Source organism: Chaetura pelagica, unplaced genomic scaffold (assembly GCF_000747805.2).
Source record: "Chaetura pelagica isolate M959 unplaced genomic scaffold, ChaPel_1.0 scaffold312, whole genome shotgun sequence".
NCBI classification, from domain to species: Eukaryota; Metazoa; Chordata; class Aves; order Apodiformes; family Apodidae; genus Chaetura; species Chaetura pelagica.
This window is the reverse complement of record NW_009952485.1, coordinates 805,592-832,488: the sequence shown is the minus strand read 5'-3', so window position 1 is coordinate 832,488 and position 26,897 is coordinate 805,592. Positions and strand designations below refer to the sequence as shown.

The following is a 26,897-nucleotide window of genomic DNA, read 5'->3' as shown; positions in this document are numbered from 1 at the left end:
CTGGGCATACAGAACCTTCTAAGAGAAGACAGTTATAAAAATAACCAAATTACTTTGGTTTTAGACTTTTTTTAAAAACAGAGATTATTTTTTTCCTGAAACACAGCAATATGTAATTTGCACAGGTTACAAGGAACCTAGCTTTCTCCTTTACAAACAGAAAATCACTTATAGTAGGTTTTTATTTCAAGCACACACTAAAATTATTAATCTTCACAAAAGCGGAAAGGGAGTCTCTGCCAATCAACGTGACACGCTATTGAAAGACTGGCACTAATAGCTATGACAAGAGCTAACCTGTTTGAAGCAGAGCTGCTGCTGCCTTTTTTTTTTTTAAAGTATACGAGCCATCAAAAATAATGTTTTCTCTGACTAGAAACCCAAGCAATCTTCTGCTACTGTAAAAGCTTCTGCCTGATTTGCCTATATCTAGGAATGACAGATTTTTAAGGTTGTTTCAAATTACAGCATTGAAAGTATTTCATTTAAACAGTGATAAAGACTAAGAACATAGCTATTCCAAGAACAAAGTTTAATATGCTTACAAACAAAATGGTTTATCCATTCTTTGGAGGCTTTACTTAAGGTATGAATTACAAGTTTGTGTAGGTACTCAGCTGACCTATATTTTCATTATTTCATTGATAAACAGCATTTGCCAATTCTCTATTTTTGTAGTTTAATGAATTAATAGAGTGTAAGAGTAAACAGGTTTTTATTATTTCATTTGTCCTAGTTTTTTTTGAACTTTCTGTTTTCTACTAAAGAGTTAGAAGTTGCAGAAGAAAGAACAAGAAAAAAAAACACAAAACCTAAACATTTCAAAGTAGAAGAGCACTAGGATATGAGTATAATTGCTATATTATCAGGTTATGTTTGTCTAGTTCACATTCTGAATAAGTCTCCAGTTTCCACTTGGTAATACAGTTATACCTTGATAAAATCACATAATAGATCACACTATAACTTTCAGCAATCAATTTTTTCTCTTAATAATTTGATAAATGTAGCTGTCAACTGGGATAAAGATCACAATTTTACTTGGGATTAACTACTTGAACTTTCAGAATTCCATTCATGAATATTGCAACTGTTGCAACTGATAGGATCACAATTTTGTCCCTTGTTGATGATGTAACCATGTTGCAGGTTGTTAGTACAGCATTGTTTCTCAAAAGCTGAAGAAACTGAAAGAGAAACGTGGAGAGCACAGCCTTTCAAAAAATGCTCTTGAAAAAGTTTAGAAAAATATTTTTCAAACAGGTATGAAAAAGACCTTGTGGTAAACTTTTCTCATTTTTACTGCTCTCTGGAAAGAACTAAAACATCCCCTAACTCTGTTTCCATAATCTGAAAAAGAAAAGCACAGGATTTAGGCCCAACTTAGTGAAGTGATGATCAGTTGAACTGTCTTTTCATCAATTTCAGATCTAAGGAGCCATAGGAAGAGCACTGCCAACAACAACAACAACAACAAAATTAATAAGAATTCTTCGAACACCGTAAATAAATAAATTAAATACATCTTTTCAATTTATTTTATTAAGGCTTTAATGACAAACCAGAAAGAAACTTATTTTAGGCAAGTGTATCTCTACTCAGGTACAGGTACTTCAGGCTCAAAGAGAGCAAGACTTTAGCACCAATAATGGGGATGTCTTCTCTAAGCGAAAGAGAAGTTTGGGGGACATGGCTGCTCAGCTATCCCTTTGCTACCACAACACCTAAGCACTTTGGATTTACAAACACAACCCTTACCAACAGGGTGTAGTTAACATTGATTTAAGAGCAGAAAAGAGTATTACATAATGGTCTGACCTCTGGTATATCAAAGCCCCTTAAATAACAATTAGTTTTGCAGTGAAACTAGCAACCTTGGGCCCTCCTAAAAACCTATCTCCCAGAAAGACATCTGAACCTCTCAAGGCTCAAAGGAATTGAAAAGGGATAATTTCTTCTGCTAGTTGCTGCCAGAGCTCAATTGACCTAATATTTAAGTGTTTGGAACTTGTTTCTCATTTCAATTTGTCTGACTGCGCTTTCAGTAACTGATTTTTCTTAGGCTTTTCTGGGCGAGATTAAGAGTAGCTCATGTCTGATATTTTCTCCCTGTGAAGCAACTCATACACTATAATCAAGTACCTATCTATCATTTTGGTCATGAATTATGTAACTCTCCATGAGCACTAAGCGTTCAATCACCATGTAGGCAGCCAACTGCCAAAACACGATTGTCATGATCTTTGTTCTTCGGATGCCCAACTCCAGAGGCACCTATAATTTTCACAGATGCACAGGCACACAAAGCTGTGCTTCTAAGCGTTCCCCACAACATATCTGTGCAGAGAGGGGGAGCAGCTTTTAGTTCTGTCAGGATCCATAAGAGTATGGGGATCCTCTGCTCCCACTCAAAGGGCACAGGGTGGCAGAATGTCTCAGAGCATGCTGGATAACTTGAGTGCTTCCCAAGCACAGTATCAGTTCCAAAGAAAAAATGGACTTATCGAAGAGTATGATGAATTGATCTGCCTTCCCTGATTTTTTTAGAAGACTTCCAAGGAAGATTTTGTATGACTGCTAATTCCAAATTAAGTAAAACTCCTCTGAATTTTCTGTTCGATGTTTTAAGAAGTTCCCTAAGCACACAGCTGTGCAGTCATTTCTAAACAAAAGCTCTATGCTTTGAAGTATTTAGGCATTGAACACATTTTGCATATGGGAAAACTCAGACCAAGAGCAAGGCCACAATATCAGCAGCACAGTGAAAATCTGAGTTATTCTGATTTCCTAGAGTTGCATTTATTCTTGGATATTCTAACAATGCAGCACAAAAATGATGTAGAAAAAAACAGTATCATCACATAACTTTCTATATGATAATGAAAACAATAATGAGCAAACTGCCCCTCTTCTCTCTGAAGAGCTTTTTGCCTTACAGCCAGTTTAGTATCCACACAAGACTACTATGCACACAATGGGATCCTGTGGTCTCTGCAGTTATGGAGAGATGTCAAGCCACAGATATTACACTCCTTGGATATAAATAATGCATCATAATGGTATCATAATGTTTATAAGACAAAAGCTCGTAAACAGTGAACACTTATTTCAAATTGAAATTACCCCTACCAAATGATGCTGCTCCAAAACAGACAAAGCACTGAGAAAGACAGCTGGACTACTGATCCCTTTCAAGTTCTGCCACAGGTATGGGCCCTTTCTCTGTCTCACTTGTCAAAGTGTTCAGGCACAGTTCAACTCAGTATTGAGATGTACTGCCAGATGGAAGAAAAAACATATCCAAGAAAGTCAGAAATATAACACACACAAGAATCGATTTCTTCAGTTTACTCTGAGACTCACGATACAGACAAGTCCACAGTGAGCAACTCAGAGAATTTTTCTCATTTAAAAAAAATCATCAAAATTAAAGTCATCACCATGATATGACAATTCCCTTACTTATTGTATCAATTTTCCATTTGCAATGACAATTTTTCAGATTTGTGCATTGGTAAAACAAGAATAACATTAATAGCTTCCATTAGAACCAAGTTTCTATGGCTAAAACATTAACTGCAGGATTCCTGAGCATCCTAGTAAGCCCACTTCTGTCTAGAATAGCTATAAAGTCTACAGTATCTTAAATGTTATTTTTAGAAAGAAAAAAATATATATTGTAGAAAAGCATGGGATTTCTGGATTCGATTTTAGACAAAATTTCAATTTCAAAACAGATCTTGAGAAAACAGGACAGAGAATATCAAGAAACAGGCATAAAGCTCTTGCAGAACTACAAACAGTTATACTTTGAAACTAATCTGATTATTTATATTAAAAAGTTTAAATGTGTAAATTGATATTTGAAACGTAATCTAGCAAATTCATGATTTTATGTGCAAATGCACGTATCTTTGTTGGTTTGTGTGCATTAGAGGCATGCAGTTAAAAGGTTGCAAATTAAATACAGACGTATTGTTTAGATTCTTACTGTTTTAAATCATACAACGGTTCTTCATAAAGTTTATTAGGAATATAGCTGTATAGTTAAATATCTCTCTCTACAGCAGAGTCTATAGCAAAAAGGGAAAAGAAAGTCTGAAGATCTGGCTTTGGGGCATTTCCATACATAAATTCCTCACGTTATATAGGATTTCAAAGGTACAGAATAGAAAGTCCTACTACCTATCAAATCAGTATCATCTCATGTAGATGCTAAATTGTTCTGCCTTCCACACTTCACAACCTCTCCTTTAGATATGGAGCTTCTTTAAGCTTCTTACTGCCATTCACCCATGAAGCACTATATTAATTGCCAAATAAAGCTAAACAGAAATTAGTATTAGAACATGATATTATAAAGAGCATTAACTTTGAATTAGAAATCCAACTGATAACCTTAATTTCACCAATGAGAAACAGACTCGACTTTCACTCCCAGACACATCCGAAAGCTACCCCACAGCTCCATTGTTGAAGGGTTGTGTGAAGGAGTTTCTGACTGGTTCTGCAAAGTGGCTGGAGTTGGCATCTGTCTCTTTGCCAGTGATGAAACTTACTCTATTTCTGTTCTGCTTAAAGAAGCTAGGAGGCTGCCTTTAATGTTACAAAGCAGTATTGGAACATAAAAGACAGACAACTGTGTTTAAGTCAGAAAAAATTAAAATCTATATTGTGTGACACTTTCATACTCCTTTCATCCTAAAGGGTTCTGTGTCATGTTGTGGATTCTCTGTGTGTGTGGCCAATGACCAATAAGTAACCAGCAGCTGTGAAGTAGACAGAAAACAAATCTTATTTTTATAAGGTATGTTAGCCAGGGCACAGGAGTTATCCCCTCATTCCTTTTAAAAATCTCTGCTAAAACTTTTGACTCTCAGATGTCTAGCAGTCAGAATGGATTGAAAAGAAAACATGAAAACTCCTTTAACTCTGATGTGAATGTGTAAATATCACCTGGGTCCCAATTTTAATAGCATTTCTTCCTGAAAGGAAAATACAGTATCATTCTTTCAGTGGTAGGATTACGCAAACAATATTTCAACACACTTTTGTTGTATACCAATTCGAGGCTAGCCTGGAAATAATTAGGCAAGAACCAGTTCTTGCTACTGCTAATATGTCTGTACAGTACCCTGCTTAGATTAAGGCAGCTTCTGCAGTACAAGAATCAATGTATAGAAAATCGATATTGTCTACAACACATAGATGACAGTTGTGCTATGTTGCCATGACATGCAAAATTAGTAGTTTTAACTTGCATGATGCAATGAGTAATTAATTTACCTAGCTATAGTCTTGAACTTACACTACTTACAGTAGAGAAAGCATACACAAATTTTGTAATTCTGGAAAAATGTTAGTGATTCTACCACTGTTACAGCTATCTGTGTTATGTCTGTGTATCTGTCTAGTGAAAGACATTTTAATATTTCATATTAAGTGGGGTTATTGTAGCAAAAATCCAACACTGTCTGGATTTAAGCTCTGAGTTGAATATTCACTCACTTTAGTGAGAACTATGGAGAAATGTGATCAGTTTCCTGACCTATTTTGAAATTGGTATTCTGCCAACTGGCATTTTGTTTGCACATCCAGATATTATCCACCATATGCTGACATGACATGATGATTGGTTCCAAAATGAAGTGGAATACTTGGCAAATAGAAATATATGGTACAAATAATACACTGCCTCTAGTCAGGAAAGCAAGCAGTCATTTTGAGAAGACTGAGAGGTTTTAAAATAACTCAAGTGTACACACTGCACAGAGCTGAATGAAAACTCTCTAGGTCATGGGTTTTTGCAGGTATGAGGATCTCAAAATTACAAGATCAATTCCTTACAGAAGAAGATTCAAATCTGACACAGCAGTACTAACAGCAATACTTCTATGGAAGATTAATTTGCATCTTAGGAATAATTTGGCCCACAAAGCTTTTTTCTCCTCTGGATTCCTCAACTCTTTCTTCTTGCCATCTGTTCTTTTTTTCCCACTGCTCTGACTTGTCTTCCCGCCCAGTGATGTCTAAGTTATCTGCCTCTCCCGAGTTAAGATCACATTTCATTTAAGCTCCAGCCTAATTTTGTATCATTTCTCTTAGACCCTTGCCATTGAACTCGTATTTTTCTCCTAACTTGGTGCTCCCATTAAACTTCTGCCTTCTATTCTAACTTGTAGAATCTCTAAAAAAAAATTAATAAAAAAAAATAAATTAGGATGTCAGGATGTTTCCTAAACAGGAAACATCTCAACTTTTTCTCTTTTAATGCCTGTTTCCAAAGAAATGCTTTTGTTTTGCATTCCTCCAGTGACTGCTGTGTATGTGCTCTCTAACCTAAAGCCTCAAAACATACATGTAACTTACTGACTGATCTTTGCTGTTCTGTCTTGTAATGTTGAACAACGTCCGCTTTTTTTTTGGTAAAGAAATCTGAGAATTTTTAAAGCAGCACATTCATTAGCCACTGTATTTCCTAAGGAATGTTGGTTTTCTCTTCTTGGGGGAGTAGGGTGGGCAGAGGGACTTCTCACAAATCTTAAAAAATAGATCTCTAGAAAAGTTCAACTAGATTTCAAAATGAGGCATCTCAATAAATAGCATGAACTTCTAATGCTTACGTATTGGACTGCCAGCTTTGCTTCTGAAACATGAATAGATTTCAGCGCTAAATGCATAACCTTCACCGTTTGTGAGACTTGAAGAGGGCCAAGCCCATTCTAAAATGTTCTTCAGAATAAAGGATAATAACTTAACAGACAGCTTTCTTATTGCAATAATTTAACCATAGTCATATAGAAAAGAGAAACATTTGTAAGCAACTGGAAGCATGACCTTACCAGCATGCAGGTACGCCAGATCAGGATTTTCTATGTCTGGGTGTAGCTCTTTCAAGTGGTTACGAAACTCCACAGGGATATTGGTTCCGTAGTCACACTTAGGACAGTTATACATTTTTACTCCTTCATGCTTTCCTGTATGTAAGATGTGTTTACGGATATTTTCAGCACAGTTAGACCTAAAAAGTGATGAAAGAAAAAAAAAAAAAGAGAAAGAAGTTATATAGCAATTTATTCCCTATTAGTCGTTCAAATAAAACCTAGTGTTACAACAGAAAATTAGTAATCATTACTCATTTTTCATTCTCTGCCCAATTTTTGCACCCTCTCAGGTTTTGTATAAATGCTGTCCTTTGCATGAAGGCTCCCAAAGCTTTTAAATGTTGATAAACTAAGAACAGTAATTCAGTTTAACAGAAAAAGTACAAACACTCAAGTGAACTATGTAAATACAAAATACTTCACAAATATTCAAAGAAGATAACTAGTATTTTGAGCAGCTGATTGTTTGCCTTTCACTGTTAGACATACCACAGAAACAGGCACCTAAAAAAAGGACCCTTAAAATAAACTGGAAGCAGCAGCTTGAAGTTCTGTTGGAGTGCTTGTCTCTCCCTTGGAGATGGTTATAGTAAAGCTGATATCTGCCTTACGGTGCTGCCAAAGCTCACCCTCTGTCATGTCCATCTGCTAGATACCAGTATAATGATCAGGCTCCTGAGAATGTCAGAGAAGACACTTATGTTCACTGAAAAATATAGGAAATATTGGTCCTCAGTATCTTGCAGGATTCAGCCCTGAAAAATTACAATGTTCATAAATGTTGTTAAAATGAAACGTGAATTTTGTTAAAATAAATTTAAAAAAAAAAGGGATAGTGTACGCTGCAATGAAAGCAAGAGAATCTGGCAACCTTCTGTCATGGGTTATACTTAAAGGGCAAGGGATTAAAGCAGAGCACATAAATTCAAAATAAAATATCTGTGTCCTTTTAGCTCATCTCTCACACTGTAAGAAAAGATACAAAACTTTTTTACTTTGAAATACTTCTGTGAAATACATAAAGGATCTGTGGAAACCTATGTAAGAGTTGTGAAGGAAACCCAAATTGTTCAAGCCATAAAAGGCCAGTTCCATCTCTTTTGATTTGTGAATTTGCTTCAACCATTCTAAACAGAGCAATTCCAAAGTCTCATTTATTCAGTCATCAATAGAAATCTGTGACTAAACATGCCATCATATGGATATATTCATCATGGGACATAAAAAATTAAAAAAGATATATTTTTCCATGTTACAAGGCCAGAAAAGCTTAATCAGAAATGAGGAATATGAGATCACAAGGCATTACAAAAGGCCCCTTTTATTACATTGCAACGCAGCAATTGCAATCATAGCATAAACCAGGAAGGTAACAATTGGGAAATCCAAGCACTTTTGAAGCCATGTAGTACCTTTAAATATGACATGACAGAAATGTACTTAATGTGTATATATATTTTTTAATTATTCAGTGTGCTTTGACTGTTTGTTTTATTAGGATTCTTCTCCTAAGTACTGTGGAAATGTGCTATTGGGAGCCTGACACAAAAAAAACCACCAAAACTTTGTGTATGTGTGTACTCGCATCACTTCATCACATATGACTAAACAGAGACGTCTGTGATGTTGAACACAACTGTATTTTTATTAAAGCTATGCCATGATAAACATCTAGCCAAAATATTACAATGTCGCAATAGTGATGATAGTTAATCATTTAACATGCTTTGTGTTATAAATTTCACTTCAAGGAGTTTAGAAACTTTGTTCTGAAACATAGAGTGTAGCCCAAAATAAACTGAGTAAAGTCTTTCTGGTTTTTTTGTTAGGTTTTTTTTTTTTTTTGGGGGGGGGAGGGGTTGTTTTGTTTAATTTCCACTCTGAATTACAGCCACAAACAAATAAATGCAGGTTTTAAGAGGCTAGTCTGTGTTCCAGGAAGGCTAAACCTGAGGCTTCTATGTTAAATTACTATTACCATTCCTTAATGGAAGCATGCTTTCATCCTCATGATCCACTTTCCATTCTGAAAATCAAATGGCTATATTTCTGGCAATTTTTCCATGCTTTGCAATAACAGGAAGGACACTTATTAGAGAGACTTAATTAGTTTAAAGCTATAGTCTATGGGTTTGTATTCAATGCTGATGCAGAAAAGCACAAAAGAAATTTTTAGTTTTCATATCTTGCAGTGAGTCTTCTTATCAGACATGAAGAGAGGTTAGAGACTTGATGCAAACCCCACAACAGTTCTATTAAAGGGAAGTGGAAGGCCTGTAGAGAGTTTTTAGTGTCCTGTCTGTGCTATACATGGTTAAAAAGGTGATAGGACGTGTTCCTAAAGCATGTTGCAGATGAACAAGAAATGCAAGGAGTTGAAAAGCTCAGTCCAAGATTCCCATGCAAAAAGCCTGTATGACATCCTCCATCAAAGACTGATATATTGGGAAGGGCGTAGGCCTACTTTTCACTGCATATATCTGAGAGAGCTCCCACATTTCTGTAAAGGACAATGTGGTGATGTAAAGGAGCTGGATGGCAAGTTTTTGCTGAGAAATGCAGCTACTTCTAAACACAAAAGGAAAATGTCTTTTGGCTGAAGATAAAAAAGAACTTTTAGCTCTAATGTTCATCGCACAGCAGTGTGTTCACATTGCTGTTCTAACTGCACATTTCATGTTGCCATTGGAAGTCTATTTCTACCAACCGGTTACCTGTCTTTCCTGCTCTTAATAAATTAAAGTTTGCTGCATATTCAGATATCATAAACTGGAAATTTCTTGTCAATTTCTTGCACTTTAGTCACAGAATCACAGAATGGTTGAGGTTGGAAGGGATCTCTAGAGGTCATCTCGTCCAACCCCTCTGCTCAAGCAGGGTCACCTAGAACCAAATGCCTAGGACCACATCCAGGTGGCTTCTGAATATCTCCAAGGAAAGAGACTTCACAGCCTCCCCCAGGGAAAGCTATGCCAGTGCCTTGTCATCCTCACAGTGTTAAAGTGTCCCCTGAAGTTCTGAGGGAATGTCCTGTGTTTCAGTTTGTGCCCATTGCCTGTGTTTCTGTCACTGGACACTACTGAAATGAGCCTGGATCCATCTTCTTGACACCCTCCCTTCGGGTATTTATACAGGCAGATGGATCCTGCCCCCCATCGAGTTTTCTCTTCTCTAGGCTGAACAGCCCCAGCTCTTTCAGCCTTTCCTTACTTGAGAGAGATGCTCCATTTCCTTCATTATCTTAGTGCTCCTTTGCTGGACTTTCTCAAGTATGTCCAAGCTTCTCTTGTACTATGAGAACTGGACATAGCACTGCAAGTGTGGACTCACCAGTGCTAAGCAGTGGAGAAGGATCAGCTCCCTTGACTTGCTGGCAGCACTTCTCCTAATGCAGCCCAAGATACATTTAACCTTCTCTGTCAGAAAGGCATGTTGGTGGCCCAAGCTCAACTTGGTGTCTACCAGGAACATAAGCTGCTTCTCAGCTTGTCAGCCCTCAGAATACACTGGTGCCTGGGATTGTTCCTTCCCAAGTGCAGGACTTCCTGCTTCCCCTTGTTGAACTTAATGAGGTTCCTGTCAGCCCATTTCTCCAGCCTTTGAGGGCCCTGTGGATGGTAGTATGACCACCTGGTGGAAGAGCCACCCCTACCAGTCTTGTGTCGTATGCAAACTTACTGAGGATAGACTTTGCCCCATAATTCAGATCATTACCAAACATGTTGAAAAGGACCGAACACAATATTGACCTCTTGAGTACACCACTAGTTAGGGGCCTCCAACAGACTGCATGCCACTGATCATCACACCCTGGGCCACCGAGATGTTCCACATGAACAATATATCAAAAAAAAAAAAAAAAAAATTACTTTTGATGTCATTTTTGAAAGGCAGGTCAAGGACACTGCATCGGCACCAGGCCAGGCAACAGAAGGTGCTAAACAGAGCAGACTGGTGGATCTGATGACCAGAGTAAGAGACTTCTGCATTTCAGTATAGAAGAATTACTTTCTTCACACTATATTATCTTAACTGGATGGCTACATTTGCACAAGTACGCAAGTACACAAGTTTGCACAAACACAAATAAAAGCTATCTAGCAAAACAAAGAACAAACTTCTGTGCAGATAGATATTAAGAAAATATGTTAAGGTAAAAACAAATAAAGGTTGCACCCTAACAAGCACATTAGTTCTGTATTGCACTTTTGGTTGCATCACAGCAATCTATAGTAATCATATAAAAAAAAAAAAAAAAAAGTTACTTTTGATGTCATTGTCATTTATGTAAGCAAATCTCACAATACTGATAACTAGCTAGATAGAAACAGCATACCATAGCAAAAAAAAAAAAAAAAAAAAAAGCCAGGTAGGTATTATAACAATGAACAATAGCCTCCAGTGGACATCTCCAGTGGCACCTACCACATTAAGGCTCAAAGTTTCTCCACAATGGGGCCTAAAGCAAACATTACTATTCAAAGGATGAGAACAAAACTGTTTATTCAAGTTTTCAGTGATGACTGTGCTTGCACTGGCATCATCCACAGAGTGACAAGGAAGCCCAATGCTGCATGCCACAACCCTCTGCGCCCTCATCTGCTTCATAGCAGCACTGATCTGCTTTGCTAGGAGAGTGGAATAAAGTGGAAGGTTAGGAGTAGCATAAAATGCCCAGACGTTTTGTCAGTGGGACAGGCTGTGGCCTTTGTTTACTTTGTTTTCTTTCTCCTATTGTCTCTCTGCTATTCTTATATATAATCTGTTCTATTACCAAAAAGCTGTGTTGTGCTAAGAGCAAGAAACAGAGTGCCTGGTCTACAGGACAGTGGCAAAATACATGCTCCTAGTACACAAAGCAGAAGTTCTCATAACTGCTTTCTTCACTAAGCCAGAAAATTCTATGGTTCCTCTAGCCCCTAGAAGCAGTGTAACGCTGCCTCCAAAGCAGACATTTTGCCAGTTGCATTCATGAGCAAGTGTGCCACTGACCAGATTCCTCACCACAATTAAGTTTACCCCATGGAAAACAGCAGAACTCTGGGGTTCTGGACAGCACAGCACAGATAAGCACTTTGTATCAGCAGAGGAGGGAAGCAGCAGGGAGACTCAGGAGAAACAATGTGCCTTGGAGCAAGTTTGTGCCAGAATGGTCAGCTTCAAGGTCTCCACAGTAAGTGCTGGCTGTGGTTATTATTCCCCCATCATCTCTTCCTTCTCTCCCATCTTGCAGAGCTCAGCCAGCCAGTTCCACCAGCGTGCAGTGATGCTGTAAGAAGGCAGGGCTTTGGGCAGCCCTTCCCCAGGCAGAGGGCTCAACCTCAGCCACACGGCTGGATGCAGAGGGCCGTGCTCTGCCCCCTCCCAGACAGCAGCACTGGTTTGAGCAACTCATGTAAACAGGCCAATTCAGTAGGTAACTGCAGAGCTGTGGCTGCCCTATACCAGAGCTTTTTACTGTCCTTATCTGTTATGTGGCATTTTGGATAAAAATCATGAGTTAAGAGAAATTCATAAAACATCTTCTGTTAATTCTAAATTTGCCCATGCAAAACATGAACGCTTTTATATTTTCTAAGGGTTTTGCACATGGTAGCACATTAGCATTGTATTCAACAGCTAAATGAAATATAGCAGGAAGCAACCTATTTTTACTAAGATGTTTTACTAATAGGGAAGTGAAATTAGAATACTCTTCCATTATGCAGTGCCTGACATTTTCAGAAAGATGCTTACTGCAAGACATGGAAATGGAAGGTTTCGGAGGTGCAAATCAGGCAAAATGGTAATTATCTAGCCCACTAATTTAAAAAAAAAATAAAAATAGCACCTTGTAGGGCTCTTATTTGCGCAAAATAAACCTTGTCCAAAAGGTTTTCTCCAGGATATTAGGTACAAACATCTCCTTTCTGCAAAAAAAATGCATATAACCTAAAGGATTTATGGCAGCTCCACAGATGTCACAATTTACAACACAAAAACAAACACAGTGATATAGCTGACCAAGTGAAAAGTTTTCTATTTTTCCCTGTTAGTCAGTATGAATCAAGTTCACACTCCTGTGGAGAGCACTCTGAAGTTCTTCTGCACTGTTTATACCCTGCTATGTTACCTGCAAGTACACAGAAATAGCAGGATTTTGACTGAAAAGTAACAAAGTCCCCAGATACCACCTTCTGAAAATAACAGCAGTCATGATGAAACAAAGCAAACTTCTCATGAAACCAATATGTATCATTGTAGATTCTTAACTTCAGTTATTCACCAAAATTTGCAGGTGTGTCTTTTGCAGAAAATGCCACCAAACTTGGAAAACTGCTTCACATAAAAATTACAATAATTTAACACACACACACAAAAAGCCATAGATTGTTAGAAACACAAAATCATATGAAACATTTAGCTTGAGCTCATGGATAGTACAGTTAAGAAAAAGTTTGCCAAGTTTGCTCAAACCCTAACTCTTTTTGGTACTAAAATATGATTTTCAGAGATACATTGAAAACCAATGGAAAGCAACAGGGAATCCATTGTAATAATAGGCGAATTACTCTATAGTTAATCATTCTTACTTTAAAAAACTGTCATATTTCTTATACTCATGCATCCAGCTAACAGATAGTGTCACATTCCCAACACATCTTGATCAGCTGACAAATCGTCTGCCATCTGGATCTCTAGTGGATGAGCTAGAGACCCAGCTCCTTTAATTTTGGGAAATCATCAGGTTCTTCCTAAATTATTTTCAATTGTAAACATTGCTTTAAACTTTGAGTACTAAAGGGCATTTCACGTCAGTGCTGCTCACATGGATGCTGTGACTTTCCCAATGCTCAGCATTCTCGCATTCCAGCCAGGAGTTCTGGGAGTTCCTTGATACTCCTCAAAGCACTGAGAGCTCCTGTTCTCTCATGTATATGCAGGGACCTTTCAGGTTTTTTCAGCATTGCTGCTTCCCAAAATACAAGCCTTCTAGACTTCCTTTATTTCTTACTTGCATTAAAGGGTATGGAAACTACCATGCAGTAGAGCAATGGTAAACAACCTAATGGGCAATATTTGCTTGACAGGAAAGAAACAAAAATCCCAATCTGTAGTAATTACATTATAGGAACAGGCTTATTCAAACAAAACCTTCACAATGACAGTCACTCTGCCCACCTTCTACTGAGCAAAAACCCAGACAAACAAACCAACAGGTCAATAGAATATTGCACAGGAAATAATTATTTTTAATATAAACAAGAATATTAATAATTATATGATTAGATAATAATAAATAATAATAAATGTGTTGAAACTAACATTCTAAAACTGTAATTATTATTATACATTAACATGCATATATAACATATATATAAGTGTGTATATATATGAGAAATGTGGCACATTTTCTCAGTCTTCTTACTAATAGCATGCACCTGGGTTACTATTTATGTGTCCTTTTCTTTTAAAAGCAAAAGTCCTACCTTTTATTTAGGTTTTAAATGGCTGGGGAGCAATCACATAAATACAAGTGCTAGTGCTCTGCAACTGATAACAACTACCAAGTGACTTAGGATCCTATTGCCAGAATTATCAGAATACGGTTCCATGGGAACTCAGGAGGCCAACTACAATGCAGTCAGTGCCTGTTCAGTTCTGCCCATGTCACTGCTGGCAAACTTCTCTGTGCTGTTTATAAAGACCTCTGGTGGACAGTAGCAATGAACTGCTGGGGGCCAGCAACATCTTTACTACTATAGCTGCTTCTGCAGTGAACAGTTGCCCACAGCTGATGCTTTTCAACCATAAGCTAAGATGACTGAATTACACAGTGTCATAAAATGCATGCCCTGCAATCTGGTGGCCACATGTATTGCCACGTTTCGCATGTACTGCCATGTATTGCATGTATTGCCACTCAGAAAATACAAGGTAGCCCATAAAAGAGAGAAAGCTACATTTACATGTTTTAATGAGATTTTATGATGCAGTCAGCTTTACAAAGAAAATAATAAAAATGTACTTGGGATTTATTCTGACAGTATTATAGTAACACCCAGGGATAATAATCGTAATGTTTTCTGCTTTTCTACATTTATAGCTTTGCATTTTTTTCTGTAATGATCTATTTGTTATGACATACAGTATGTGTGACAGATGTCCAATGCTGGCTGCTAAAAAGTAGCAGAGCCCTGTAGGGAAGCAGCAAAAACTTGTGCGTCAGCACTGAAAGTGATGGAAGATTGATAATTACTGCTTGTGTCTCTGTTTCATTCAGCAGACTAGCATGGCCAAATTGTAATCTGGCCACAGATCTACTGCTATATTTACATTGCATTGGAATAAAAATTCCCAATTTCAGATAATTGATCATTACATATGCTACAAAGAGTTGATCACAATACCCAACATGCATACTTTTAAAGGCAAATTCAGACTAATTGGAGATTCTGAAGGGAAATAAGAAATGATGTGTTCTAGCCTTGCTTACTTCTGAGGAAACTGTGAAGCCAGTTACAGCCCTGCACAGTAAAACACAACCAATACATAAAACTAGTGCTGGCTTCTACATCTACTAATGAATTTTCAGTCAGAATATTTTTCTCAAAGAAAAGAAAAAAGAAAAAAAGCTTAGTTCACAACACACTTCATAACATAAAGAAAACCTCATTTTTGAAGAAAAAAGATATCTCTGATTCCAAGGAAGTAATGACTCCCTGGCTTAAGTGCTTCAATTAATTCTACAGGAGTGAAAGAAATAAAGAAGAAACTTTTAGATGGAAACCTGCAAATTACATCCAAACTACTAGACTTGGTAGGAGCAGGTGGAAAGGCTGCAGAAAGGCAAGGAGACGTGCCTCAGCTCTCAACCTGAGCTGTGGTTCCCACTGCCTCTGGAGGTGCTGTGCAGAGCTGGACTGCTCAGTGTCTGAGCCTGCTCAAGTAGCTCCTTGGAGCCAGCCATGCTGTCTCTTACTGAGTGGAGAAGAAAAAAATAGAAAAAAAAAATCATAGGACTGAGCTGCTCCTGAAAACTCTCAATAACACTTGCTAGGACTCGTGGCTTCTGCTGTGCTTCAGGCAGAGTGGGCTCTGAAATAGCCTGGCTCAAGGGCCCTCTGGATCTGCCTGCCTGCAGTGCATGAAGGATGCAGAAGTCTGCTGTACATGGTGCACTGCTGCACTGTGTCAGCCAAGGTTTAAGTGGCAGAAATAGCAGGTGGAGTTCATCTATTTCACAGTAACTGAGAATAATCACTCCATTGTTCATGGGCTTCCTCCCTCCCCCTTTCCTTTCTTGTTGGAGCAGATGGCATAAAAGAGAAGTTGGTCTGAGAAACAGCATCTCTGCAGTGGTATAAGGATGGAGACCAGGCTTTAAGTATCATAGGCCCTGATTTAGCAAGGTACTTACACACTTGTGCAGTTGAAGTACACGCAGCCCCATTGACTTCAAAAGAATGACTCACAATCTTAGATTTATGTACATGACCAAATACCTTGCTGAAATGAGGCCACGGAAAGCATCTTTTTTTAAAAAAAAAAGCTAGGATGAATTTATTTGAAGGCATATTTTCCTTTCAATATCATTTTTTCCCCTTTTGTATTTTTTTAATGACTATATAAAGTAGCTGAACAATTCTTTAGAGCCTGTTTGTATACTCTCAGGAACCCACAAAATATTTTTACAAATAAAAGCCCAGACAGAGCCTAAGAAAGGGTATGGAGTCTATAGATTGCATGAGATGAAACTGGACTCCTAATGTTGCTGGAGTCAGAAATGATAGCAACAGACCCTAAAGCCTGCCTGTCAATCTCAGATGCAGATGGCAGTTCTTCCAACTGGCCTTTGTGTCAGTTCCTTCAGCCATTTTAGTGACAACACAGCTCCCTAGAGGGCAGATCCTGTTGCTTTGCAGCCTGGATTCATACCGAGGGCACTGTGGTCTGTATGATCCTTGCTCAAAGTAGTTTTCTTTTTTTTTAATGCTAATACATGGCCTCCTCTTGCCCTATCCCAGCCCCAATCCCCCATGCAAAAAGAGATGGTCAATTTCTTCCTCATTTTAAATGTTCCAATTTATCAGTAGAATAAGCATTAATTGTCTGAAAGATTCATTTTTGTGAAGCCAGAAGTATATATAAATATATAAAATCCCTGCTAATAAAATTTGCAGCTGAAACTGTAATTGGTAGTGTGATTAACAACAATGCCAGTGCAGTCATACAGAGCAGTTTCACAAACTAGGCCTGTCCAATTAAAACATGTACACATACAACTACACGTTTGGTCTCCCACCTTTGCACAACGTGTGCAGGTAACTTAGAGAATGTGAGAAGGCTGTGAAAAGCTGTCATACTGGAAATTATTTTGGGACTAGTGGACCAGTGGTTTACTGTGAGCTTCCAGTATGATGTGATAAGCAGAAAGGTCCCGTGATATCTCTAGATGCATAAGCAAGGAAGTAGTAAGCAAATGTAAGGATGTAATGTTCTTTTTATGTCACTGGAGAAACTAATTCTACAGTATCTATTTCCTATACTACCGCCTACATGTTAAAAAGGAAACAACAGCCAAAAAATTCTTGAAAATAGGAATACAAGTTAAGGGGAACCCCCACAAAAAGCCCCACTTAAATAAAAAACAAAACCCTCTTGTTTCAACTATTACATTTGAGCTTGAGGCATGAGTGAGTTAACAGGGAACAAATGTGTGATTAAGGGGCACATTAACTTAGAGGAAAACTGCAACAAAACCAAAACCAGTAACTACAAGTTGCAGCCAAATTCAAATGAGAAATAAAGCAGTTTCTGCAGCACTTACAGCAATTAACTGTTCACACAAGGGAAGTGGGTTCTCCAACTTTGGATGTTTGCAGATAAAACCTGAATGTCTTTCTAGATGATAAAATTTAGTCAAGTGCAAGATGCTCTGCACAGAGCAAACTGGAAAAAAACTGTGCAGTTTGTTTTATGTAGAAGGTCAGACTAGCTGAGGTTAAGGCTTTTTCTGGGCTCAAAGTCTACAAGAAGCGTAGCTGAAGTCTGAAAAATGTCATTATGAGGTCAGACATTTATTGTGTTTCCATGATGTCATGGAAATTTGTTCAGTCTGCAAATTAAAATATATTCTTCCTGGCTGTCAATACTGCAAAACCATCTTAGGTTCTGAAAGTCAAATTCACTTCTTTAGATAGAAGTATGATTGATTACCCGATCTAAAATCTGCCTCGAAAGTATATATTGGAGAAACATCATTCTCTTTAGATTATGTCCTCATAATGCCATTGTCTGCACAAATATAAGTAAATGCAGCACTTGGCTCTGTACTTTGAGCTTACTTCACAGTCATCATTCACCCCAGAAAAACTGGTTTCAAGAGTAGGGAGCAAGCAAAACTTAGCTTTTATTCCTACAAGGACATTGTCCTGCTCAGTGAGAAACTGCAGGTGATGTGGCTAGATTTTGACAGTAGCGCTATGCATCAAGTTCAATGTGATGTGTACAAGAGATACTGAAATGGGATAATGTTGAATGAAAGTGCTTAACCGTGTATTTGACCTACCTAGCATATCTAGTACATATATGCACTTCCACTTCAGACTATTTAAAATCGCAGATAAGTTGTATTGTAGAAGAATTAGCTTAAAATTGGACCACCTGGAATGGAATGGATACATTATTACTGTTCTTTCAACTATACACAATTATGTCTAAATATTAGACACAGTATTTTAACTAGATGAGAAATTAGGGCAACACTGTAAATCTATTGATTGAGAAGAACAGGAACTGCCTGGATGGTATTGCTTCAAAAAGCTGACCCAGTCTGTACACAATAAGAAAAAAAAAAACAAACAACGGGGAAAAGCTGTCTGGATGCCAATGGAATTCTGTTATATTGAGGAATTTTAAAGATCAGTGCCAAGTAGATTATCCTGTGATCATCTATGCAAAGGTTCTGTCATAAAGAAAAAAAAAAAAATCACATAAAAATAAACCCCACAATATTACAGGAAATAAATGTCTTTCATTTAGCACAGATGCTGTTATGGACTTGCCTTTTTTCCCCACAGAGGGTTAACATAAAAAGAAGAAAAAATGCTAAAATATGAAACATGTTCTTTGGCCTCATCTTTCACATTCCTGGATCACACTACAGCAGAAACTAATGAACTTGCTCATCTTCGAAAGCCCTTTTGCATGCTTCTTCCTTCACCCTTAACTCTGATCCTTGCAGATCTTCCCTTCCGTGCGTGCCAATTTTACTGGTAAAATATGTGCACTTTTATTAGTTGTGTTCTGATGATTTCTACTGAGAGATACTTAAAGCTTCTACAAGTCAAAAACTATTTTATCACTTCTGAAGAAAACTAATAGGGCAGAGTCACTGAATGATAAGAGAGAGAGACCACTGAATTTATTTAATAATCCATGTCCATTTCACAAAAATGGCCTGCGTAATCCTTTTAAAAATAATAACCTGTTCATTTCAGACCTTGCACAATGCTTCTCTTTGTCCCTTGTAAGTCTCTCAAATGTCTTATTTTAAAGGAATATATAGTACTCCCGGAAGACATTTTCCCATTTCTATTCTCTTCAACTCCTGTGAGCCCTTGTTCTGTGTGATAAGGCAATCTCCTTCGGGATCTGAGCTGTGTAGTTTCGCACCACGAGTGACAAGGACTCGACTTGAATAACTGCTGTGCGCAGGTTGTAATTATGTCAGCTGGAGTGTTGAACAAGGGGACTGATTAATGTGAGCCCCAGTCCAGGCACAGTCCCTATCAAAACCTTCGTGCAGGCCAGCAGTGGGGATGGGTTAAAGCAGAAAGACAAAACATGCTGTATCGTCCATGATAGATGAATTGCTCCAACAGTCTTCAGGCAGATGTTCCAGGACAGTATAATATACAATTACTCTGCCTTATCACCTTCCCAGGGACAATAAAGCTTCCTCCTTCTATAGCTCATGTGAGTGAAGGCAAAATTAGTTTTACTTTTACAACACTGACTCACTTATCATGTTGCCTTGATTGTGCTTTTACAGCTAAAGAAAACATATATTCCACTCTTAAACTAAAAAAAAAAAAACAACCCACCTGAAAAAAAACCCCTGCACTCCTCACCTTTTCTATAAAACCAAATGATTCCTTTGAATCTGTTTTGCATCACAGTAATACAGTCCTTAAAGGGCTAATTCAGTGTGCTAACCTAGGAAACACAACTAACCTTAGAATGATCACCTATTCATAGGGTTAATGTCACATGTATGTATACAAATGTACAGGACTGAATCCAGTCAGAATACATGGATAACAAAAATTACATAGGTTTTGTACAAAAGATGCCCATATTATTATTCTCAAAATACCACAGTACTCTTGTAGAACAGTTCTTTGAGAAGTCATTAATCCACATGTCTCTTTATAGGCCATAAGAGCTTACTGTGTAACTACTAGAAATAATCCAAGTATTTTCCAAAAAGTAAAGATAAATTGAGTACATAATAGAAATTTAAGAAGAAATCCATACACATGTATTTGTTTCCTTTTTGTTATCATATGTATATACCTGTACAAGATTTTTAATTTTTTTTGTAGTCTGTATGCTGCAGGGCTACTTCCATGACTTTACAGAGTAGCAAATTAGTAACATGCAGTGAATAGCAAGAGAAGAATATAGATCAGAATATCATAATATCCTGTCTTTGTAGATAGTGAACGGTTGTAGATCAAGAAGTTGTGCTTTAAAGAAAGAGTCTAAATAGTTCCACTTGCATTCCAAGATGCATTGACTTCAGTACTACCCTTTCTTCAGCTATATAACAATGACATGATCTCAAAAACCCCCCAACAAAACCAAAAACACACTAAAACAAAACCAAAATGCCCCCAGAAATGCACTTAGAGAGACACATATTTGAAGGTCAGGTTTAAAAACAAAACCAGACTAAAACAGCCAGAGCTGATCCTGATGATACTTAAGACTCTGCATGCATTTGAAAAATTCTATTTATATGCATTTAGCTCTCACAAAAGGTATTGGATTACTAGTCCTAGAACTGAGAGATGAGATTTTCTAAGGAGACTATGGGAACTAGGCACTAACATGGCACTTCAGCTGAATGCAGGTTCACAGCTGTTCAAGCTTCTTTGAGGTTTTAGCCGTTAAACAGTATCACAGCCTTGGCAACAGTAAAGGTTTCACCATAAGGGTACAAGCTTTCCTATACTCTGGTGAAATACAATCCTATGTTTATGATGTAAACCTGTCACAAAGAAATCTGGTATGTTCCCACTGCACAGCATATTGACTTCAGAGGATAGCATGACAGAATGATGTTACACCAGTCACTGCATGGAGAAACAGAAAAATCAGTCCTAGCCTCAGAAAAATTACAATCAAAACATTGAAAAGGATATAACAACCAGAAAAAAGGCAAAAAGAATAGTGATAAGTCTGGGAGACAGGGTGTCAGTTAACTGGTGCAGAAATAAGCTTCTGTCTCATTTAGGTGCACTGTTGGGCATGGCAGTAGAAGGCAAACTAGTCTGTTCTTCACAGCCATTCTAATACCCAATAAAAGTAATACAAATAAGAAAGAACCAAGGTAGGTCTCAAGATTTGATTAAATTAGTTGTCTATTTTTTCTAGAGAATGCTAAGGCAGCCGGTATGAGGCATCAGGAGCTCCTATCTGCTCAGGAAAAGGAAACTATGATGTGCCTAACTTTATAGAAATTAAGGCACTATTCTAGGAAGTAGAACTCCCAAGTTTTTGGGCTGCCCTTACCTTGAGGATGGCTAAACTGTTCTCCTGTGTCACAGGAAAGTTTAACAGCTGGTATGAAATATCCTGCACATACTCTTTCTTTTGAAACTCTGCTAATGGACAGTGAGGAACTGCCAGGAGTCAAAAGCAGATTTAATTCCTCTTTTCAGAATTGATTTCAGTTATGTTTTGTATAACTTTCCTACAAAATCCAAACAACAGGCTCCTAAGCCTGGGTTCTGTGCCTTCTCAGCTAAGAATCCTAAACAATAACTAGAATTGGGTTGCAGACAACGCTGTCATTGTTAACTAAGTAAATCCTGGCATCTCTAATTTTCAGGCCTCTAACACAACCTGAGAAGACTGGAATACGAGCCTGTTCACCTAAAATGTGTCTTGAGGCAGAGATACCAATCTGCCCAGGTCAGAGACTTCTGAGCATGATTCTCAGTGACTTCACGTGGCTGGGCAAGAATCTGCAAACTCAGTAGCTCTTTTTGGATTTAGATATTTATTAATTTATTTAAGGGATGGGGATCCTCTCTGCAGGGTTTTGTGGAAGCTAGAAGTATCCAGGTCCTTGATCCCAGAATCTAATTGTCTAGTTTCACCTTTTTAGTGCTCAAGATACAAAGTTTTGTGAAAAGTGTTGCCAACTCCCTGGCTTTCCATTTCCCTCTTAAGAAGCAAGTACTTCATGACAAGTGGAGAATTGTGGCTTCACTGAGGACATGGCAGTGATGTGATCAACATCCCTGGGGCCAGGACTTCATCCACTGTCTTTATTTTTGGTTGATAGCACCCATCCCATGACAGCAGACTCCATCCAGCCACTGAAAGCTGACTCCCAAATGTGCTATGGAGCAGCGATGCTTAGATGTAGAGGGGCTAAGTTATCATCCTTCCTGTGACAATATTCTTGCCATGCTACCGGTGAACTGAAACTTATAATTGGCAATTCAGAGCAGGAGAAGAAAATAAAGATTCTCCTGATGTTATGCAGTACTGTTCAGAGGGAAAAACAGATCCAAATAAGAAAGAGGAAGACAGGAACAGATGCGGGTGGACAAGAACTCAGAACAAACAAATGCTGTATTTGCCTTTCAGAATACACTTCTGGGACCTAGTGCACTACTAGAGTTAGCATCACCCAGTGCTGTATACTCAGCTCTTGCACCACCACCAGGCAACACACAGCAGTTCCAAAAAGCTGTACTCATCAGCCTCGATTGGGCTGATTGCCTGACTTGATGTTGCTGCATTTATCTAAACAGAATGGATAACATGGATAACAGCCACCTGCTCTGCTGTCGCAAGGGCTCAGATTTGTCTTCCCTCTCTCATCTGACAAAGACTTGAACAAATCTGGTACAAATTCCTTTATCTTTGAAACCTTTCTTCTACTTGAAAGTATTTTTATTGCTTCTCAAAATGACTACATTTTAGCATATAAAAATCAATCAGCTAAATACCATATAAGATGACTGTGCTATAATTTATTAGTGCTGAGCAAAATCTTAAAGGCTGAGTAATTAAAATTCAAATTAAAATGTGATGAAAGTCACATCTAGTCACATAAATGAAGAGGCTGAATTCCAAATAGGTACAAAGCTACTGGACCCCACGTGAGATGAGAATTCATGGATGCTCAGTATCACTAAAAACATGTAAAGAACTTAGTATTTGTTAGAACTTTGCTTCTTTTCTTCATGCAAATACATCTATCAAAACCTATGCATTGTGTTATAGTTTGTCAGTAAATGGCCTAAAGGAAACAGAAGAAATGCCAAAGAAAGCACTTGTGGAATAGTATCTCCATAACAGAAAGCTTCTTCATATTCACTGATTGAATAAGAAATGTCAGTGCTCTCAATCTCAGGGGTACAAATGTCTTCCAAACCACCTTTTTTTCAAATAGAGATATAGATAGCTGGGTGTGTTTTCCTTACCCTTAAAAATACCTTTCAAGTTTTACCTTTTACCTGTCCTAACAACTTGCAATAAATGGTTAACTTGGGACCCAAGAACATTGATCCATGAGCATTGTATCAACTGAATCATGGTTTCCTATGGATTCTTGCCATGTTCACTAAATCTCCCAAATGCAGTAGCAGCAGCTCCCCAGCGTGTCTTTCAAGATACTCCCATAAGGCAAGAAGAAACAGCTGTGCTGGGTGGCTGTGTTGGAACAGCACACTGGCTGGTTGCAAGAGAGAAGAATGCATGAGTGCTGAATTTTGTCTGCCTGTTCCTCACTGATTTTTTATTTTTTTTTTCCCCTCTTCTCCTCATTCAACTTTTTCAGAAAACATGTAGGAACTTAAATTATCTCAGTAACTACTACATGTGTCAGTTTTGACTGAAACTGGCCAACAGCTTAAAAAGTTATTAAAGAAACTGACAGAAGATGGATGGATGGTCTGGTGCAAGTTTCAGAATAAGTTAGTGACATCAGGCTAAAAATCAAACCTAGTCAACTGATTTATAAAAACTGCCTTTTTGAACTAAATACACATCTCTTTCCTGAAAAGAAAACAAATTACTAATGGCTTTTTATATGTCAAAATACCCACAGCAGATATGCCCAAAATTTGCTAATGGAAATGGTTCTCTCTATTTTACCAAGTGCTTGTTAGCAAAAAAATATGTGAAATACCACATTTTTCTTAAAAAAAAAATAATAATCTGAACTTAAGAATTCATTTTGATAATTTCAATGCCTTCTACAATTTCAAAATTATTTTAAGTATTGTTTGTCCTGTAGACTGTGCATACAAAATTTCAACAGAAATGTTTTGAGAAAGCTCAGTATGGGAAGACAGTCCACAAGGGATTTCTAGCAGAACAAATTATGTCCTCAACTACAGAGTTTTTAGAGAAAATTCATAATTAGCTTTAACAGGGATTGAAGGATAGTACATTGAAGTTACAAATATAAAGCTATAAATACTATATTTAAACAGCTACCAGTAATATCACCATGAACCAGTAAGTTGATCTTCAGGTTGTTTATGATGTCGCTAGACCTGTTGGATGTATTACAGTATTATAACATAGTGTTTTACAATATCATAAACTGCAGAGTTCCTAGCTGTATGCTTTGTTTTTTTTTAATGATAACATCACTAAAAATACAAAAAGATAGAAGTACAGAAAAACATCAGAAGTGTTACTTCCAAGTACTATTTAAATAATACATATATATATGTGAATGGAACTATATTCTAGGAATCAAGGTGAGTTGGACTGTTTGCCTTGGCAGAAGGAAAAGCCAACTAGAGTTGGAGTGAAGGTCAGGGATAAACCTGCAGCTATGTTACCAACCCTGGGAGCACCAAGGAGACCTGTGCAGTCTGTGAGAGTCAAAAGTTACTTTGCAAACTCTTCCTTACTTCAGGAAGAAGAATCAACTTGCCTTCAGGCTATGAAAAGCAGCAGCTATTTCCTGTCTCTTTCAGTTTTCACTCCATACTTCAGTTCATTTATAGACAGAGGTGGGGAAATAAAAAGTCTCCATTCTAACCCCCTGGCCTCTGTTCGTGGGAGAAGGGAGATCACTGTTGCACCAGCTCGTTTCTGCCTGCACATTGAGCCTCAGAGTACATAATCTGTGAGGTGAAGATGAGGAATGCCATCCAGACCTCACCTCCTCTCCAAGGATGTAACATTAAAACAATAGCTTTGGTCCAAGGCACCCAAGAACACAGGACAATCTTTTTTTGTATATATTTTGGATTCTGGGTTTTGACTTATTTATTCCATTATTGAATAAACACATTTAAAAAGAAATTAAAGCGCCAAGTTTAGTTACTTGCAATATGAGGCAGTTTAAAGACAAAACTAAACAAACAAACCCCAAAATGATCAGATTCTGTGAATGCAACTGACACTTTCAACTTTTGTAATAGATAGAAAGGAAACTAATATGATAACTGATCAACACTTGGTATGTGCAAATATCTTTAAGATTTTTTTTCTGTAGTTTTCCTAAAAAAGAATAATGATAACATCAGAGCAGTACTCATCAGTAGCAATAGCAAAAATGAGGTCTTTAGATGCTAGTTTTTATAAAGGAAGTCTCTAAGAAGTCTCAGCAATAGCTACTCCTGCTATTCAGAACTAAACAGGCCTAGCAAAGCCACAAAGACCATCCAAATCAGGGACAATAGCTGTAATGAGCAAGTTAGTAGTAAGTTACTTGGATAATAAGCTTGTCTCCAGACTGTCTCTTAGTAAATAAAGCCTCAAGTGAAACACATACCCAATCCATGACTTATAAGAATAGAGTAGAGTATGATACATTACAGTCTGCAAAATGGCTTTAGGGAAAGCAAGCTGTTTTATATGAAATGGCCTGCTCTTCCTTTTCCTGTGGGGAACACACTGTCTCCTTTCCAGCAGTTCAGGAAAGAGAAAGTGATACTGATGGTATAGAGAGCTGCAAGGCACTGAGAGATTTTGAGGCATGTTCTCCACCTTTTTCCCAAGGATTTCACTGACCCAACCTAAGCAGCAGCTTTGAACCCATGTGTTGAGAAGCAATGTCCCAGGAACTCCAAGCTTCTAAATCTCTGTTGCTTTGATCACCAAAGCAGGCTGCTGAGAGAGCTCAAGATCTTGGAGATGGGCTTCTAGTCCATAGGGGTTTCCCACCCCACTGAGTAAAGAGTGGCACCAGATGCCAACTTAGTGCCACCAACTGTGTTGTGGCCTCTGGAAAACACTTGCCAGTTGCACTGCAAAGGTGAAGGTCTGACACGTTGGGCCCATGACTTGCAATTTCAAGACAGGGAGCTTCATGGTGGAAGCAGAACCCTGTGGTATCTGTGTTCCTAAAGTGCCTCAACATATAACTCCAGAGGAACTTGGGCAGAACCTGTCAGAGGAACAAGGACAGTGCTGTGGGAATCTTCAAGCTACTTCATTTAGCATCAATAAATTAGGTGTTTCTAATAAAGTCATATTTGTCTGGAAAATTGCTCATCAGTTCTCATGCATTAGATGTATCTAAGTAGCAGATCATTTTTGGACATAAAAGTTTGTTTTTTCCCTCTTACGTCTTCCCTTCTTTTGCTTTCTACTCAGCAATTCATCTCATGGAATCATAGAATGCCAGGTTGGAAGGGACCTCAAGGATCATCTGGTCCAACCTTTCCAGGTAATACTATAATTTATATTAGATGGCTCAGCACCCTGCCAAGCTGAGACTTAAAACTGTCCAATGTGGGGGAATCTATTAACCTCTCTTGGGAG

The 26,897-nt window shown here is 37.9% G+C and overlaps 1 protein-coding gene across 1 annotated transcript in view; it reads right to left on the bottom strand.

Moving 5' to 3' along the window:
- ZNF407 (zinc finger protein 407) overlaps window positions 1-26,897 on the bottom strand; it is a 317,688-nt gene that overhangs the window by 92,308 nt on the left and 198,483 nt on the right. Inside the window, exon 8 of the mRNA XM_010008819.1 lies at window positions 6,843-7,021. Within this exon, the coding sequence (XP_010007121.1) occupies window positions 6,843-7,021 (179 nt within the window). The remainder of the gene's footprint in view (window positions 1-6,842; window positions 7,022-26,897) is intronic.